Consider the following 16,601-nt stretch of genomic DNA (forward strand, 5'->3'; position numbering starts at 1 on the left):
GTGCAGCTAGTCGTACATGAATATTTGATATAACTTATTTTTTTTTTAGTATTTCAATAATAAAAATAAAAATAAAGCCCAAAGTGCACCGTAATGGGAAGATGTAGAAAGCCTAAGTTTAAGACAAATATTCTGTTTTTCAGGCCTCATTTGGGTAGGTTTCAGAATAAAGTTGCAGTGTAGACCTCGTAAGTTAGACAGAATCGTTTTACAGTACTGCCTTAGGTATTTTAGTAAGAACTATGTGATAGTTTGGGAGAAAAGGATTTTCTAGGGTGGAAAAATTGAGGTTGAAAGAGAAGAAATTGCCTTTTTGTTTGATATCTGTGGGAGGAAGCTGTAAGCTGTGTTATTAAATACAAAACCTGAAAAGTACATTATTCAGCTCCTCTAATGAGTTGCATTCCTAGTCTTGCTCAGTAAATTAATATATATTGCATGAGCAGTGAATGTGACACAAATGGAAATAGGAGATGTTGTTACTGAATTTGCTTGGTTGTGAAGCACCCAATCTAATGTGTTACATGTGATCTGTGTGATATGAGGCATACTTTGTGTGTTATAAGAGCTAAGTGGCAGTAATTTTATGACCTTCAAAAAGATGTCACAATACGCCATCAAAGATACTTCTACTTTTGATAAAACTTCTAATTCTTTTGCATTTCTGCAGGTCAGCCGAATTTTATACAGTTTTTCAACAGCGTTCAAACGTTCTTCCAAACAAGCATCTGATCACGTTAAGGACTTTGTTCTTCCTACTCCAGATAGTGATGTGTACACTTTCAGTGTTTCCTTAGAAGTTAAAGAAGACGATGGGAAAGGAAACTTTAGGTAATTTAAATGGAAAAGGAAAAGTATAAATCTATTTGAAAAGAACATATAGCTACTTGCAGAATGCACAGCTACTATGTTGCAGTAAAATTGATTTGGCCTCTTTTCATAAGTAGCCTTGTTATAGAAAGGAAGCTGTTTCTTTGCTTTTACAGTTTTCTTCTCTGTATCTTTTCTGTAAAAAGATTAAAAATCAGGATACCCTTTTTAAGTTATTTTCTTTTAAATACATTCTTTCTTTTAGGGGTGCTCAAGATAGGCCTGTGTGTATGGAAATAAGATAGTAGGAAGTCTGTTAAAAACTTTAGTCAAACCAGTTGTCTTGAGATATACAGTCTAGTGGTCTCTCTTCCCTGCCCACCCCCCGCACCGAGTTGTTTCTTCTTAGTCTAGGCTAATGAATTCCAAATTTATTGAAGATTTAGAAAATGTAAACTTCTCTAAGCATTACAGGGGACAAGGGAACAAAGTATTCTTTGCCTAACAGTTAATGACAAGATTTTTTTTAGTGGAAGAGGGAGTTGATAAGAAGACTTAATTCTGTGAAAATTTATTTATTTTTTTATTTCCCAGGCAATGTACTACATTTTCTATCCTTTTAAAACCCAAAATACACCATGCATTTTTGGATATGTTTGTCTGATAAATCCCCCAGACAGTTATTATATGAAGTGTGAGCCTATAATCTCTTTTTCTTCAGTGCCAGTTTATTAACTTGTGAATGAAGAAATAGAAGGTCTCTCAAATGAGTTGAGCCATTTAAGAGGGCTGCTACTCTCTTTTCTGTATTTAATAGTTAGTGTTCCATACTGTGCTAAAGAAATTTGTTTCTTTGTTCTTTTAGCCCTGTGCCAAAGGATAGAGAGAAGTTATATTTCAAGCTTAAACAGGGAATTGAGAAGAAAGTGGTGATTACAGTTCAGCAACTCTCGAACAAAGAACTGGCCATTGAAAGGTGAGATTCCTATAAAAATAGTGCAGTTTGAGCTTTTGAGAGAACAGTATTTAATGTTCTTTTCCCTGGCTTTTCAAGTTATGTGGAAGGAAAAAATACAACAATAACACAAAGTATTGTTGCACAATGTAATTGATTTGTAGGTGTGCAGTTTAGTTTTAAATTTCTTTTGAAGTATTTGTGTCATTTTTAAGTGAAAACAAGAAACATAGTCTGTAATACTCAAAGATTCTTGGGGTTTTTGCCTTTTAGTTGTCTTTTTGAATGTGGTGTTAGGATACTTAGGACATTGAAATGCTTTTGCTTTCCATTGTTTTTTAAGTAGTGCAAAAACATGCGTTTATTGTAATCCTGCATTACCAGCATCTCACTATTTAGTAAAAGTAGCCATGTTTGGTTGTCTGAGCTATGTTAAACCTTGGAGCATATTAATTTGTTAGATCAATATACTGGAACACTGCAAGTTTGTACTCAGCCTGCTGGTTAGAAGCAGCAGTCTTCTGGTTCAGACTTCAAGATGTGTAGGATTCCTTTGTAGTTTTGTTACAGTATGATTCTAACGTCTACGAGTGGTGGTGAAGAGCCCAGGAATGGTTGATGTTGTATTTCCTGGAAATTACATGAAAGGAATCTCTTTTGGACAATATAACCTGACCTTCTGTGCAAAGCTTTTGCACGAGAAGTGGGCCATGAAGGTGAAGAATAACTGTTAGTTAATGTTTTCATTAACAGCAGACTCTTGTTACTACAGTAGCACTAGGTATTGTATTAATTTAAATTGGGGAATTCCTTCTCAATAGCACAATTTTTAAAAATAGCAGATGCCACCAGATGGCAATCTTATCAAAAGAGTAGCAATAGGAGAATTCAATTTTAGTGAAAAGGAAATTCAAGATAACAGGAGAATCAAGGAAAAAAACCCCACAACCCTCCCAAAACCTAAGACTGATCTCTTGACTTGCTTTCAAGCTTTTATTCCAAAAATAAAACTAAAATTTTAGGCAAGGAATATACAGCAGATTTTTTTATCATTGTTCTTTTGTGTTGTAAAATTGTGCTTTTGCTATTCAGTGGCTTTAAAAAACTATATTTTCAATGTACTTTTAAATAATTTTGGTTTCAGAATTCAGTTAATGAATGATAAATGCTCTTTTAAGCATTTCTGAATAGCATTTGATTATTGGGGTTTTTTTCCCCAGAAAATACAGATACCTTCCTTTTATTTTGATGATGTACCTAGCTTTATTTTGTATGTTGTTTAGGATATTCAGTTAGGATATTTTTTTTATCACCACAGCCTTTGCTGATAAAAAGTTATTTAATTGATATGACATACACAGGCTTGTAAGTCATTTTATGTGCTTACCCTACATAATATTAAAATTCAAAACTGGTATAGAAGATCAACAGAGGTTAAAGCAGACAGTGAGCTTCCAAGCAATTTAATGTTTCTTCAGAAGTATTTCAAAGTGGAAATTATAAAGTGAAAAAATGCTGCTAAAGAAATTTGGTCTCTGGTCTAAAGAATTAAAGAATCTTTCTTCATGGTCTCAGAAGAATAAACCTGGTATCACCCAGAGAAACTTGCCACCTCGTGGTGTTCACATGGGGCTTACGGCTGGGTTAGGTTGATAGTGTAGGTTACTGCTGGTTGAGTTACTTTGGTCCTTTCTGTCTTTGTGGCCTGTTTGACCTGGGTTTTGCCTGGTTTTATCTAGGTCAGAGCAAGTAAAGAAATTATGTTCATTCCTGTCTCCCAGGTTTTAGTTGTGTGGTGCTACATAGCTTCAGTTCCCACAATGTGGGATATCAAGTCTCAGTTGTTTACAGGACTCAAGAAGAAAATTCTGGTTAATGATCAGGGGCTTTAAGAAAGTTGTTCTGAAGAGTGAAATAGCCTTTCTTTCTGAGAAATGAGAAGATTGACTGTTCTCAATAGAGTGGTGTTTAGATATAGTGTGCTACCAGTCATATGGGAGAGTTAATACCAAGTTATGTAGGTATAGCTTGAGTTAAAGTCTAGACTGGTGTCCTTAGAGCTGATGTACAGAATATTGGTTGGTTGCTCAGTAGCAGTTGAAACTCTTAAAGATCATGTTACCATGTTAATTCAATACCATTAGCCTTATCAGTGGGTAGCATTTGTATTTATATAAATGGAAATATGTATTAGTAAAGAATAATTTCAGGTTTTTTGCAGGTCTAGAAACTAGTTGAATTTAAACAGAGCAGTGCACCTGCACATAGCCGCTTGGTAGCAAGCCGGAAGTGCAGAAACCCCAACATGTCAAAAGTGGCAAGACTGAGGGCCACAGTGTGTGCTGGTCGTTTCGAATACTGGGTGTGTGGTTCAGCCTCCTCAAATCAGAGGCTAAATCTGTCGATAACTGTTTGTGTAAAATTTAGCTGCTCTGCAAGTGAGGGTCCTGAACTCATTTGAACTCATTTTGCTCTTTGAACTTAGTGGGAAGAGCAGCCCTGAGTCTTCTAGTAGCAGGGTGCTGCCAGTAATCATAAATATCTGCTTCTGTGAGAGGCAGGCGTTACTTGATCCTGACTCCCACTGTTTTGGAAGCATACTTAGCAAAAATTTCGGCTGGCACACATTAGAACTTGTGTTCATCTGAGAGATGCACAGCACGAGCTAGGATCTGTGAGCTGTTGCCTTTGAAAAGCACAGATATTTTGCCTGCCTCTGAGTCTTCACCTTACAGTTTTCTTTAGCAGAGGTACCAGAAGCTAGTGACCCCTCTACTACTATAAATCATAGACGTCTCAGAGCTGTTCCTACCCCAGGAACAAAAAGTAGTAAGCCAGTCTGCTGTAATGTTCTGCCTGGTGTAATTAGTTTAGCAGAGAAGCCTGCTTGTGTGGTTAAATACGAGTCCTAGCATCATAGCTGGCTTGGTCGCTTTACATGGCACTGCATTATGCTAGACAGATAAGTCAAAATTCTTGTCTACTGTTTTATTTACCACTTGATTTTTAAGATTCTAGTAGCAAAAGAATATGGAAAAGGAAAAATACAATTGTGGACGTAAGTTACTGTTTAAGTGTAATGAGGTGGAAAATGAAAATCATGTAGCTGAATGTAATAGGGGTAAACTTACTAGATGGTGTAATAATTGCATATCTTTAAGACTTTTACAGTTAATAGCGATAATGAAATGAGAGTTTTTATATATGTATATATATAAAAAATTATATGTCTGTTCATGATATTGTGCTTTCCTGAAAGCTGTGAAACTATTTTATCTTCATTGCTAACCTATGAATGTTCATATAATCTCTTACAATTTATTTGCTGAAAACCCCAAATTATCATTTGGATAAATGGGTAGCCCAGATGACAGAACTGCTTTTGTTCAGATATAGAGAAGGTGGGAATGGGGGGCTCTTCCTGGTGCATTCAAATACCTAGTGGAAAGGTATGGAGGAGATGGAGCCAGACTCTTCTTGGAGGTACAGAGTGGTAGGATTAGAGTCAATGGACACAAGTTACTTCACTGGAAATTCCTCTGCTGAATTAGGCCAGTTGTTGTGAATTCAAAGGGAGTTGAGCAATGGAACAGGTTGCCAAAATAGATCATTCATTCCCTGTTCACAGAGCTGCTCAGAACTTGACTTGACAAAACCCTGGGCAACCTGGATGAAGTTGGTCATACTTTGAGTAGAGGTTTGGGTCAGATTGCTTGTAGAGATCAATTCTGGTTTACACTGTTCTGAAAGTAAGTGATAGAAAGTGCTATGTCTGATTATTAGAGAATTGAGCTGTACAGAAGAAAAATTCTCAAAGTAAAACCCTCTGAAACATGACCTAATTTTTCCATAACATTACTTGATGGAATTGCTTTCAACTTGGGTTTTTTTTCCTCATTTGAGATCTAACATTTTTCAAAGTCTGGGCAAAATGGCTTGCAGCTTATGCTACAAATACATAATTCTGTTTGGTATTTTTTTTTTATTCATAATGGAATATATTCAAACGAGAGAAAGATAAAGATGATTTGCAGAAACTTCAGACCTGGCTTTGTGCCTTCAGTATTCGGAAAGTTTGGAAAGTCTGAATGTTTTAGGAATTTTTTTAGGTTTTTTAGTTTTAAAAATGCTAAGAACATTTTGTTGTCAAATGATTGGGTGGGAATTCTGGAATTCGAGGCCCTGTATAGCACAAGTTCAGTTTAAAAAAAAATTAATAAAGAATGGAAGTCTAAAAATTGAGCAAATAGGTGTTTGTATTTTTTTTAAGAGCCCATGATGCTACATGATGATTTATGCCAGTGACATTATGGGTGTTAGAATAGGTGAATTTGTAACTTTTCTTATGATTATATGTAAGTGATTTTTAAAATGGACTGGGAAGAGAGTGAATTTCTTCTTGCCGATCTCCATCACTAATGTACAGGAATTGTTTGTGTCTTAAAACTCAGTATTCTGAGTTGTCTCTAAGAATAATTGATTGTTCACAGATCAGACACTGATTTGTCATCTTTATTCTGGAAAGTAATTTCATTGTTGTTTCTATAGTACATATTGTGATGTTTCTTGAGCGTTGCCATAACACTAAAAATATTTCTAAGAAAGGTTTTCTTTAAATTAGAAGCAGTAGGTGGTTGTGCCATTATGTTCAAGAAAATACTTTTGTATTTTGAAGAGCTAATATCTATCTATTTTTTCTTTCCTTTTTTTTTTTTTTTTTTCCCTAAATAAACTTCACAGGTGCTTTGGGATGCTACTAAGCCCTGGACGAAATGTGAAGAACAGTGACATGCATTTACTAGACATGGTAATACTTAGCTCTAATAACCTGTTTGGTAAGATAGAGCTGATTTAAAAAAAAACAAAACAAAACAAACCTCTCATCTGTTTGGTTTTGTTTGGTTTTTGTTTCTTAAATCCTGGGGTTTAGATCTTCAAACTAGAAAAAAACTTGTTACATGCAATGGACAAAATATTTCAAGTAATGTCAAAACCTGTGTCTTCTGTTTTTTGTTCAGTTGGTGAAGCACTGATTAGGTCAGCTGACAGCTGGTTGTTAGAAATAACTATGCTTTCTGTATTGTATCAAGCATGTTGCCTGAAAATTTAAAGCAAATATTTTTTTTTTTATATTTGGGTGTTGGGGAAGTGCTCATATTTTTCCAAGGTGCTGAAAATTTTGCATTTATTTTCTTTATTTGAATTTAAATTCTTGCTCTGTTTGATGTATTCTTCTACAATCTTCGTTTCTTAGAGTTGCTTCTAAGAGAACTACAAAATAGTATGGTATTTTCTGTGATAATATCAATTTACTTTCACACTGTGGATAAGAACATCCCTTTTCAACTCAAGAAGTGCTTTAGTTAAACCAATCAAACATTTTGTGGCTATGCAGTTATCCCAGTTTTGTCTAGTCCATTTTATTCATGTTGATGATTCTAGCTATCAGTTCTCTTCTCAGACTCTGTTATTTACCTGTTTGTATCTACTAGCTCATTTTTCCTGGTTTTATTGGCTGACGTTATTTCTGATTTTCCGTTTTTATTATTTGATTAGAAAATCAAATAAATGAGTTATGGAGTGTAATGAATTGGCTTCTATAAATCTATAGAACACTTCTTTACTGCATGGACTGTATATTTGAATTCCTGTCTTTAGTGCACCTATAATTCTATTTACATTTACATTCCAGGTGCATTTAACTGCTGGATGTAATGGCTTATTAGTTCATTTCTTGGCTATAGCATATGCATATAAATTTGTGTTTTCCTTTCAACCCCCTTTCTCCCTCTTTAAATCTGGAGAACTCGGTCACTCTTACTGCTCTACCACAAATTAGATTGCAGAGTAGGAATGTCAGTCTCCTTTCAGCTATAAAGTGGCTACCCTTACAAGCCTGTCAGATCCATAGGAACTGTCCCAGAAAACTTCAAGAGCCATGTACTTGCCTCATACTAGTAATGGCTCATATGTGCAGGTCATGTACTTTGATTATTCCCAGTAGGTCTCTAAGAAATATTTTTAGAAGTAACAGATGTGTAGCAAAAGATTATCTTAACCAGATTTAGAGGCGTTACAATTAATACTAACTTCATCATATGTGCCTGTTTTGACTTTATCTGCATTTTGTCCTGAATGTAAGTAGAGAGCCTGAAATTTGGCTCTTTAAATCTCAAGTTCCTATGGACTGGAATTCCAGTTCATTGGCATACATACAAATGTTAAGTCCATGCCTGAGCAACTCAGGGAGAAATCTGGCAGAAGTATGATTATGGATTGGGAAAACTCAGACTGACCTCTGAGTTAGAGTTGTCAAGGCCTTATTCTGTTAAGTTATTTTTGGTTTTGTTTCTTAGTTTTTTTGTTTTTTTTCCTGGATCAATTCTGTATATGCTGTGGGGCTAGTTTAATTTTATGGAGTCTCTTGTAATTCATCCTCTTCTAACAACCATCTTGGCTGCTTAGAAAGCAGAGTGGCAGACATCCCACCACACTTTCACGCTTCTGATATGCATTAAAAAAATATGTTGATGAACTATTTTGTCTAAATTTTCTTATGTAATGTTTCTCCTCTCTTCTGAAGTTTCTTCCTTCTCTCCCATTTCCCTGTAACCTTTCTCAATCCATTATTTCATATTCTTTATTTAGATTGTGTTGTCTAGAGCAAACACAATCTTACTCTGAAGTTCCTACAACTATTTCCCCTCCCCATATTCAATCTCTTTGATCTCAAACCATAACTAATAATCCTGTGTGGTTTTGTTTTTAGGAATCCATGGGAAAGAGTTCTGATGGGAAGGCTTATGTAATTACTGGAATGTGGAATCCTAATGCACCCATGTTTCTAGTCCTTAATGAGGAAACTCCTAAAGGTAATTTAATCTAGTTTGTAAATTTATTTTACCTGACATGGGTTTGGTGTATGTATTTTCTCCTGAGAATAGTGGTGCACATGCCTGAGTACATATGCCCTTATGTTCCAAGAGTCTGTGGGTAGGAACTTTTCTGCATAAATATATGCAACGTAGAAATATGAATAATTGTTCATAGAACTGTGTGTTGCTCATTTGCAGATGTTAAATGTCTGGGGCTTATGTGCCTGTTCTCTGGTTATTGGGACTTTTTGGACCTAAGCGTGCAGAAGTTGTTTTCCAGCTTCTGTACTCAGCAAAGCAATATAAATAGTAGGCATTGCTATTCTCTTTCTTTTAGTTTTGAGGTGAGTTGGTTAGAAATAGCATTACATTCCCTTCATCTTGGGGCAGCTGGAAGTGATGCACTGAAGTGCTTGATTATATAGCACCATTTCTTATTGTGAGAATTTATTCTCAATGTGATGTAAAAGGTTTGAATGCAAATCTGGCGTTCGTGAACTCTGCCTTGGGATAGGAAACATCAGGTGCTTAAAGGCACATCCGAGTATGTACAGCCAGTGTCACTGCTGTTGCTGATGGATTTTCAAACCATCAAACCGCATTATTTCTTGTAGCATATAGGCAAAGTGCAGCTCAACACAGTTTCCATTTTACGCTCTGACTTCGTGTGTGTGGTGTGGTTTGGTTTTGTGATGTGGGGCTTTTTCTTTCTTTTTTCTTCTTAAATTTATTTCTTAAATGCTCGCTTTCCTCTTTGGTCTGATAAGACAAGAGATCCTAGTGGTCTGTAATGTCTGGTTCTAAGTGTTACTTTAAAAATCTGTGCTTCCAGCAAGAGAGCTATTGGTTGTGATGCAACGTAGCGGTTACTACCTCTGTCTGAGTGTTGCCAGAAGCAGCAAACCTTTTCTTGCACTGTAAACCTGCAGAATACACTTGGTGTGTTATCAGTCTCGTCCTCTGGTCAGCTGATCCTGCGTTCTCCTTGAAAAAGTTGGAGTTATGCTTCAAGTGTCAGGAAGATGGAGCTATTACAGATTAAGATTACTGATCCATGCTTTGCTTCAAAAATATGTTTTGCTGCTATGAGGAGTGTCTGACCCTGAGAGTGGGATTGGGAGGTGTAAGATGTTTTGAGTCCTTTTAACTGATAGGGTATCAGCACAGACAAAAAATGTTGTGAATTGTTTTTCAGTGTTGTGAGAGGATAAACAATGCTTTAGGAGATCCTTGACATTGATTTGCTATACATAAATACATATATATATATTTGTTTTTTCCCATAGCAGTAAGTACACTTTAAAACACGACCTTATCCTGTGCATGTTCCTTTTGTCTGAAGGGGATTAGGAATCTTCATGGTGTTTACTTTGTATGGCATTTTGCTCCTGTCTTTAAAACAAAGACATACTGCCTTTGTTTTAAAAAGTTATCAGAGTTACTTTGGATGCTGTTTAACACGTATTCTCATTCTATACAGCAGGCATATAGGGTGTAAAACTCAGATAAATAAAATAGGTGCAACAGAATCAATAATTCTGTAGAAGGGGTCTTCGATCTGAAAAACTGATTACTTTTGTCATTTATTGCTTTGAGAAATTTGAACTTAGACTTATTTGTTTGTATGTGACTTATTTTTGTGTTTTAGATAAGTGTGTATTCATGACTGTGGCAGTGGATATGGTTGTTACTGAAGTAGTAGAGCCAGTTCGTTTTTTGCTGGAGACTATTGTGCGTGTGTATCCTGCCAATGAACGCTTCTGGTACTTCAGCAGAAAAACCTTCACAGAAACTTTTTATATGAAGCTAAAACAGGTAATGCATGTTTGTTTTTTAAAGCAAAGTTGATGCTGGTAGCATTTTTTGTCTGTCTTAATTTGGCCTTTATAAAAGCTAGCATGACACCTGCACCTCAGTAGTTTGTTTCTTTTAACTGTTTGTTTTTGAGATGCTTAAATGCATAATGGTTGTGGAACCTGTATAAATGTCCTGTGCCTATGTGTCACGGATTAACCCAGCTGACAACTAAGTCCTGCACAGCGAGTCATTCGCTCCCCACCTGGTGGGATGGAGGAGAGAATTGGAAAGCTAAAAATGAGAAACCATGTGAACTGAGATAATGACAGTTTAACAGGTAAAACAAAAGCTGTGTACACAAGCAAAGCAAAACAAGGAATTCGTTCAGCACTTCCCATTGGCAGGCAGGTGTTCAGCCGTCCCCAGGAAAGCCGGGTTCCATCATGCATAACAGTTACTTGGGAAGACGAAGTGCCATGCCTCCAAACATCCCCTCACCCTTCTTTCTTCTTTCCCTAGCTTTATATGCTGACCACGATGTCCTGTGGTCGGGAATATCCCTTTGGTCAGTTGGGGTCAGCTGTCCTGGCTGTGTCCTCTCCCAGCAACTTGTGCTGGGGGTGGTGTGAGAGGCAGAAAAGGCCTGTGTAAGCACTGCTTAGCAGTAATGAAGACCACCCCGTGTTACAAACACTGTTTCCAGCACACATCCAAAACATAGGCCGATACTGGATGCTGTGAAGAAAATTAACTCTACTCCAGCCAAAACCAGCATGCTATGTAAACTCAATTATAATGAGTTGTAAGTCCATAAGTCATTGGCTTTGTGGGCTTAAACAATTTTGAACCTACCTATTGAATTCTCTATAGTTTCATACAACCTGGCCTGTGTGCAGACATCTAAAGCAAGTCCATTTGGTTGGTAAATTTGGGAAATCACTATTCCAATTTTTCACTCTAAAATCAACTATTATGTAAGAAAGGGAAATCCTGGCTGCTGAGAGGTGGCTGTAAGAATAAGAAATAACTGGTTTTCTAAAACTCTTTTCTCTGAAGTATTTCAGTTTGTCAGTCCCTAGGAGTTTGGCTTTGTAGCCAGGTTGTGCAAACACTGCTCAATTCTACAGAGGGGAGGAGTGGTTAAGATAAAGCTTAATGCATAGTTGTGTATTCCCTTTTATGTCAGCTTTCCCAGTCCTGTGCTTGTGTGATTAATGTGCATTTATTTCTTCCTGAAGTACTGAAAGATGATATATCCATCTCATCTGGTAATGTTTCTTGAATAGTTATCTGTTGAGCAGAATCATCAAATGGTTTGGATTGGAAGGGACCTTGAGGACCATCTAGTTCCAGCCCCTTGCCATGGGCAGGGACTCCTTCCACTAGACAAGGTTGCTCTGAGCCCTGTCCAGCCTGGCCTTGAACGCTTCTTGGGATGGGGCATCCAAAGCTTCTCTGAGCAACCTATTCCAGTGCCTCACCACCCTCACAATAAATCTACCCTCTTTCAGTTTAAAACCATTCCCCTTGGCCTGTTGCTACAGGCCCTTGTAAAATGTCTGTCTCCATTTTTCTCATAACTGCCATTTTAAGTATTGAAAGGCTGCTATAAAGTCTCCCTGGAGCCTTCTGTTCTCCAGGTTGAGCAACCCCAATTCTTTCAGTTTGACTTCATAGGAGAGGTCCTGCAACCCTCTGATCATTGCCGTGGCCCTCCTGTGGACTCATTCCAACAGGTCCGTATCCTTCTTATGTTGGGGGCCCCAGAACTGAATGTGGTACTGCTGGTGGAGGGGAGAATCACCTCGTTCAACCTGCTGGCCACGTTTGTTTTGATGCAGCCCAGAACATGGTTGGCTTTCTGGGCTGCAAGTGCACATTGTCAGGTCATGTTGAGCTTTTTGTCCACCAGCACCCCCAAGTCCTCCTCCTCAGGGCTGCTCTTAATCCATTCTCTGCCCAGCCTGTGTTGATACTAGGGGTTGCCCTGACCCAGGTGCATGGGACCTTGCACTTGGCCTTGTTGAACTTGATGAGGTTCACATGGGCCCACCTCTCAAGCCTTTCATGGTTGCTTTGGTTGGCATCCCTTCTCTTCAGTGTGTCAACTGCATCACACAGCCTGGTATCATCAGCAAACTTGCTGAGGGTGCACTCAATCCCACTGTCCATGTCACTGACAAAGATGTTGATCAGCAGTGGTCCCACTATGGACCTCTGAGGAATGCCACTTGTCACCAGTCTCCTCTTGGACATTGAGCCATTGACCAAAACTCTTTGAGTGTGACCATCTAGCCAATTCCTTATTTTCCAAGTGGTCCACCCACTTCAATGCTGAAGTCTCTTCTGTTTTTGGCATTGTGAGGTACATAAAGTATCTCTGCCTACCCATTAGCATTGTAGGATGATGTGCAAGTGCATGCTCCTGCAGCAGCTGGTGACTTGCTTTCTCTAAAGGCTTCTGTTGTGGTGTTGGTTGAAAATGTGAACAGCAGAAGCGTACTGTGCCATTTGTATTGGAATAGTGTCCATCATCTTTAACTAATGAAACCAAAGAGCAGTGATTTAATTTTACTTAGCCTAATGGGAATCTTTGAGTTGTTGTCTTCCTGTGGGGTATAGTAATAGGTCTGAAAAAGCAAGCTATGTTGATATTACATGACAAAAGTGCTGCTGTGTTTAACAGTGAGTAAATAAATCTCATGCAATGATGTTTCTGTATTTCTTCTAGAAATTAGCATAGCAACTTAGAATTTAAGAAAATCTGGGAAAACCAACTGTCATATGCAAATGTTGAGATTATCTACGTTTTGAATTTAAAGAAAATACACTTGAAAATATTACATTCTCAGCTGTTTGATACTTATCTATAATCAGTTAAGCTTTCCTTTTAAATCACTTACAACTGTACCATTTTAAATTGAGTAACATGGATGCTTTCTTTTTTTCTTTCTCACCCCTTATAATGTGACAAACACATGTGCCTCCCCTCTTTGAAGAAACACATGCATTTCTTCCTGCTGTAAAATTCTGAGGAGCTGTTCCACAGATTTTTGGGAGACAAATGCTTTTAATCTTTGTAATCTTTCTGCAAGAAGAGGTCCTGATTATGGATGACAGGATCTCTCTGGTTCACCTGTTGCAAGTCCTTATTTAGCTGATTATCCATTGGACAGTACTATTGCAATAGCTGTTCCTGCCCTGCCAATACTGTGAAAGGCACTGTACCTCAGGGCACTCTTCCTCCTGGGAGAATAACATTGCAAACAGCACTGGGATCAGCCATTTGTGACCTTTTTGGGAAAGCAGTTGAGCATAAGTAGACTCTAGGGAATACAACAGCAGATTAATATCAAAAGCCTCCGCTCCAAAGAGAGGTGGCTTCTCTGTGCAGGACAATGAATCCTGTAGTATAATTTTGTGCTGATGTAAAATCCTGACGATAATGCTGTCCGTCATTGTGCAAACTTAGCATGTTTGACTGTGGGTGAGAAATTCATGCGTGCAGTCTGCCCAGTTTAAGTTCTAGCATGCAGGGCCCTTGCAGGAGACTTCAGACCTGGGCTGTCTCAGGAACGTGCCCATTCCACTAAGGAAGCATCCGTTACTTATGTTCCAAAAGAAAGGAAGCAATAAAATGGCATTTTCCTACAAGGGGTAAATGGGACTTGTCTGTATTAGCAGAGTGAAATCAGAATTCTTCCAAGGAAGGATTCAGGTAGATTTAATAGTCTGAACCAAGACTGGTTGAAGTGCAGTCAGTTACGAGGAATGACATAAATGCAGGTTGCTGCATGATTTAGGATTGTTTTATCTATCTATCTTGCTATGTTACTCATGCACGTTTTCATCACTAGAACATGATCCTTATAAAGGTGGATTCCTGTATATAGCAAATTTCTGCTTCAGAAAAAAACCCAAAAAACCCAAATTATTTGCATTGTATGGGGAGACATCTTGCAGTTAACTAGAACAAGCTGAACACTTGTAATTCTTGTAACATGCAACAAAATCCACAGCACCTCACAGCTTATTCCCTCAAAAATAAAGGCTATAGATAGCAATGGTTAATAATATTAGTGGCATCAATACTTCATTGATTTAACCAAGTACTTTGTAATTACTTGATAGTGGTGTTCTGTGAGAATAGAACAGGCATAATGGTGCTAATATCGTCCTGCTAAATGTTACAAAATGCAGGGTATTTATGCCTACACCCTGAATGAAGTTCATTAAGTTGACTTAATGAGAAGTTCAGTCAGCAAAACTGGCTGATAATTGGAGCCACTGCTTCCAAGGAGTATCAGCTTTAAAGGAAACAGAACTGAATGATTAATCTAAAATACAGTAGGGAAGTTTTCTCAGTAAAAAATAATTTGTATTGTATCAGTTCAAGCAGTCCCTATTTAAGCTACCCATCTGCATAATTTCATCAGCTTGTTGCAATTGCAAGTGCTGGTCAGCAGTTCATGTGGATCAAAGGTGTTAATGGAGTCTTTCAACTTTATAATTTTTTTTAATCATGTTTTTTTAAAACACATTGAATATTCTTTCACTGAAATTGTGTTCTTTTTCATGGTTAACTTGATGTTTCTAATATGTGAAAGAAGTTACTTACTTTAACTGATTAGGCAAGATGCACGAAGAACAAAATAGCACATTTTGGGCTAGTTCATTTAATACAATCATTAGTTTGCAGTTTTATACAACTCCCTACAAATGTATTAATCACTCAATAATAATTGTGTTCACAACTGTATCTCAGAGGACAATTAATACTGCTTTTATTTTTAAACTTGCAACTTTGTATCCAGTGCTTAACATGTGGGTAACTAACTCTTTTTCATGTGGAAGCCCATTGAACATGAAAGACTTTGATTGAACGGAACCTTTCCAGTTTGACCTAAAAGAACATAAACAACTTCCCCCTGCCCCCCAGCCTTTGAGGTAGTTTGCCTTGAAAGCTAGCAAATTCCTAGAGAGACAGATTTGGAAGAAAAACTGCTTTTACAGAACAAAATTATTTCCACTGACCTCAAATTATTTCTGATGTCAAATATATATATTGTTACAGATACCACACGCAAATTTCCAAGTTAATGTAACTGTTAGATTGACAGATGATTTGTCCATGTGCACACACACACATATATAAAAGTAAAGAACAAAAAATAACCTTAGGCTACAAACACAAATTTCATAGCTAGGTACAGCCAATACTTTTCCCCGTTGAAAGCAGTATATTACAAATTATGCTCACTGGAAGAAGTATGATTTTTTTCTGTTTTTTAATGAGTAAAACACTACAAAGGAGCTTTTCACAATTTATGGCTTTCAAAAAGCATGAGGTTTTGTTTCTTCTTTAGTCTTGTCTTTACCTACTAAAACCTCTTACCATTAATTAAACACACACATACACCTCAACCTCAGGCATTCCATTCCTGTGTCTGTGATGTCAGTTACTCAAATATTTTTCCTGTTCTTAGCTTTTTTTTTTCGCTGCAGTTTCTCTTTGACCTAATCTCATTGTAGCTATTTAAAATGAGAAGCTTTTTTTATTTAAGTATTGTTAAATTAAGTATTTAAGTGTTCTGAACAATACTTAAAATGTTTTTTTAAGAGGCAGCTTTGGAAATAATGCAGTTTTATTTATATTTCCTACCTATAACACTTAGAGAAACAGAGCTGTCAATTATTGCCAGTCTGCATGTGCCATTGCAAAGATATCTGAGGGAGCCTTGCCCAAACTATTGTTTAGCCTTGTTAGGAGATTTGTTTGTATGTGTTTAGGTTTGGTTTTGGCATGCTCTTAGAACTGTGTTTATCACCAGTGGGGACCTAATACATACACGATTTTTCTTTTAGTCTGAAGGAAGGAGCCATGCAAGTGCTGGGGATGCAATTTATGAAGTTGTTAGTCTACAAAGAGAATCTGCGAGAGAGGAAGAATTGGTCAGCCCAACAAGTGGAGGAGGGCCTGTGTCATCGCAGGAGGATGAGGCAGAAGAAGGTAAGGATAAATGAGCATTTATAGTTCCCATAGGTTGTACTGTTATATTTCTGCTGTTAATTTACTCATTTAATTCTTTCTGTTTGTGTCTGTTAGAAGTACAACTATTCTGGACAAAAAGATCACATGTAATTTTGTACTAGCAGCAGCTCTT

At 37.3% G+C, this 16,601-nt stretch overlaps 1 protein-coding gene across 6 annotated transcripts in view; it reads left to right on the forward strand.

Moving 5' to 3' along the window:
* The window catches only part of RABGAP1L (RAB GTPase activating protein 1 like), a 270,618-nt gene that overhangs the window by 43,597 nt on the left and 210,420 nt on the right, over window positions 1-16,601 (forward strand). For all 6 annotated transcript variants that reach the window (XM_040610555.1, XM_040610551.1, XM_040610552.1 and 3 more), the window contains 6 exons: window positions 671-831; window positions 1,676-1,786; window positions 6,506-6,572; window positions 8,535-8,637; window positions 10,289-10,455; window positions 16,303-16,447. In XM_040610555.1, coding sequence (XP_040466489.1) covers window positions 671-831; window positions 1,676-1,786; window positions 6,506-6,572; window positions 8,535-8,637; window positions 10,289-10,455; window positions 16,303-16,447 — 754 coding nt within the window. The remainder of the gene's footprint in view (window positions 1-670; window positions 832-1,675; window positions 1,787-6,505; window positions 6,573-8,534; window positions 8,638-10,288; window positions 10,456-16,302; window positions 16,448-16,601) is intronic.

This window comes from Falco naumanni, chromosome 11 (genome assembly GCF_017639655.2).
Source record: "Falco naumanni isolate bFalNau1 chromosome 11, bFalNau1.pat, whole genome shotgun sequence".
Lineage (NCBI taxonomy): Eukaryota > Metazoa > Chordata > Aves > Falconiformes > Falconidae > Falco > Falco naumanni.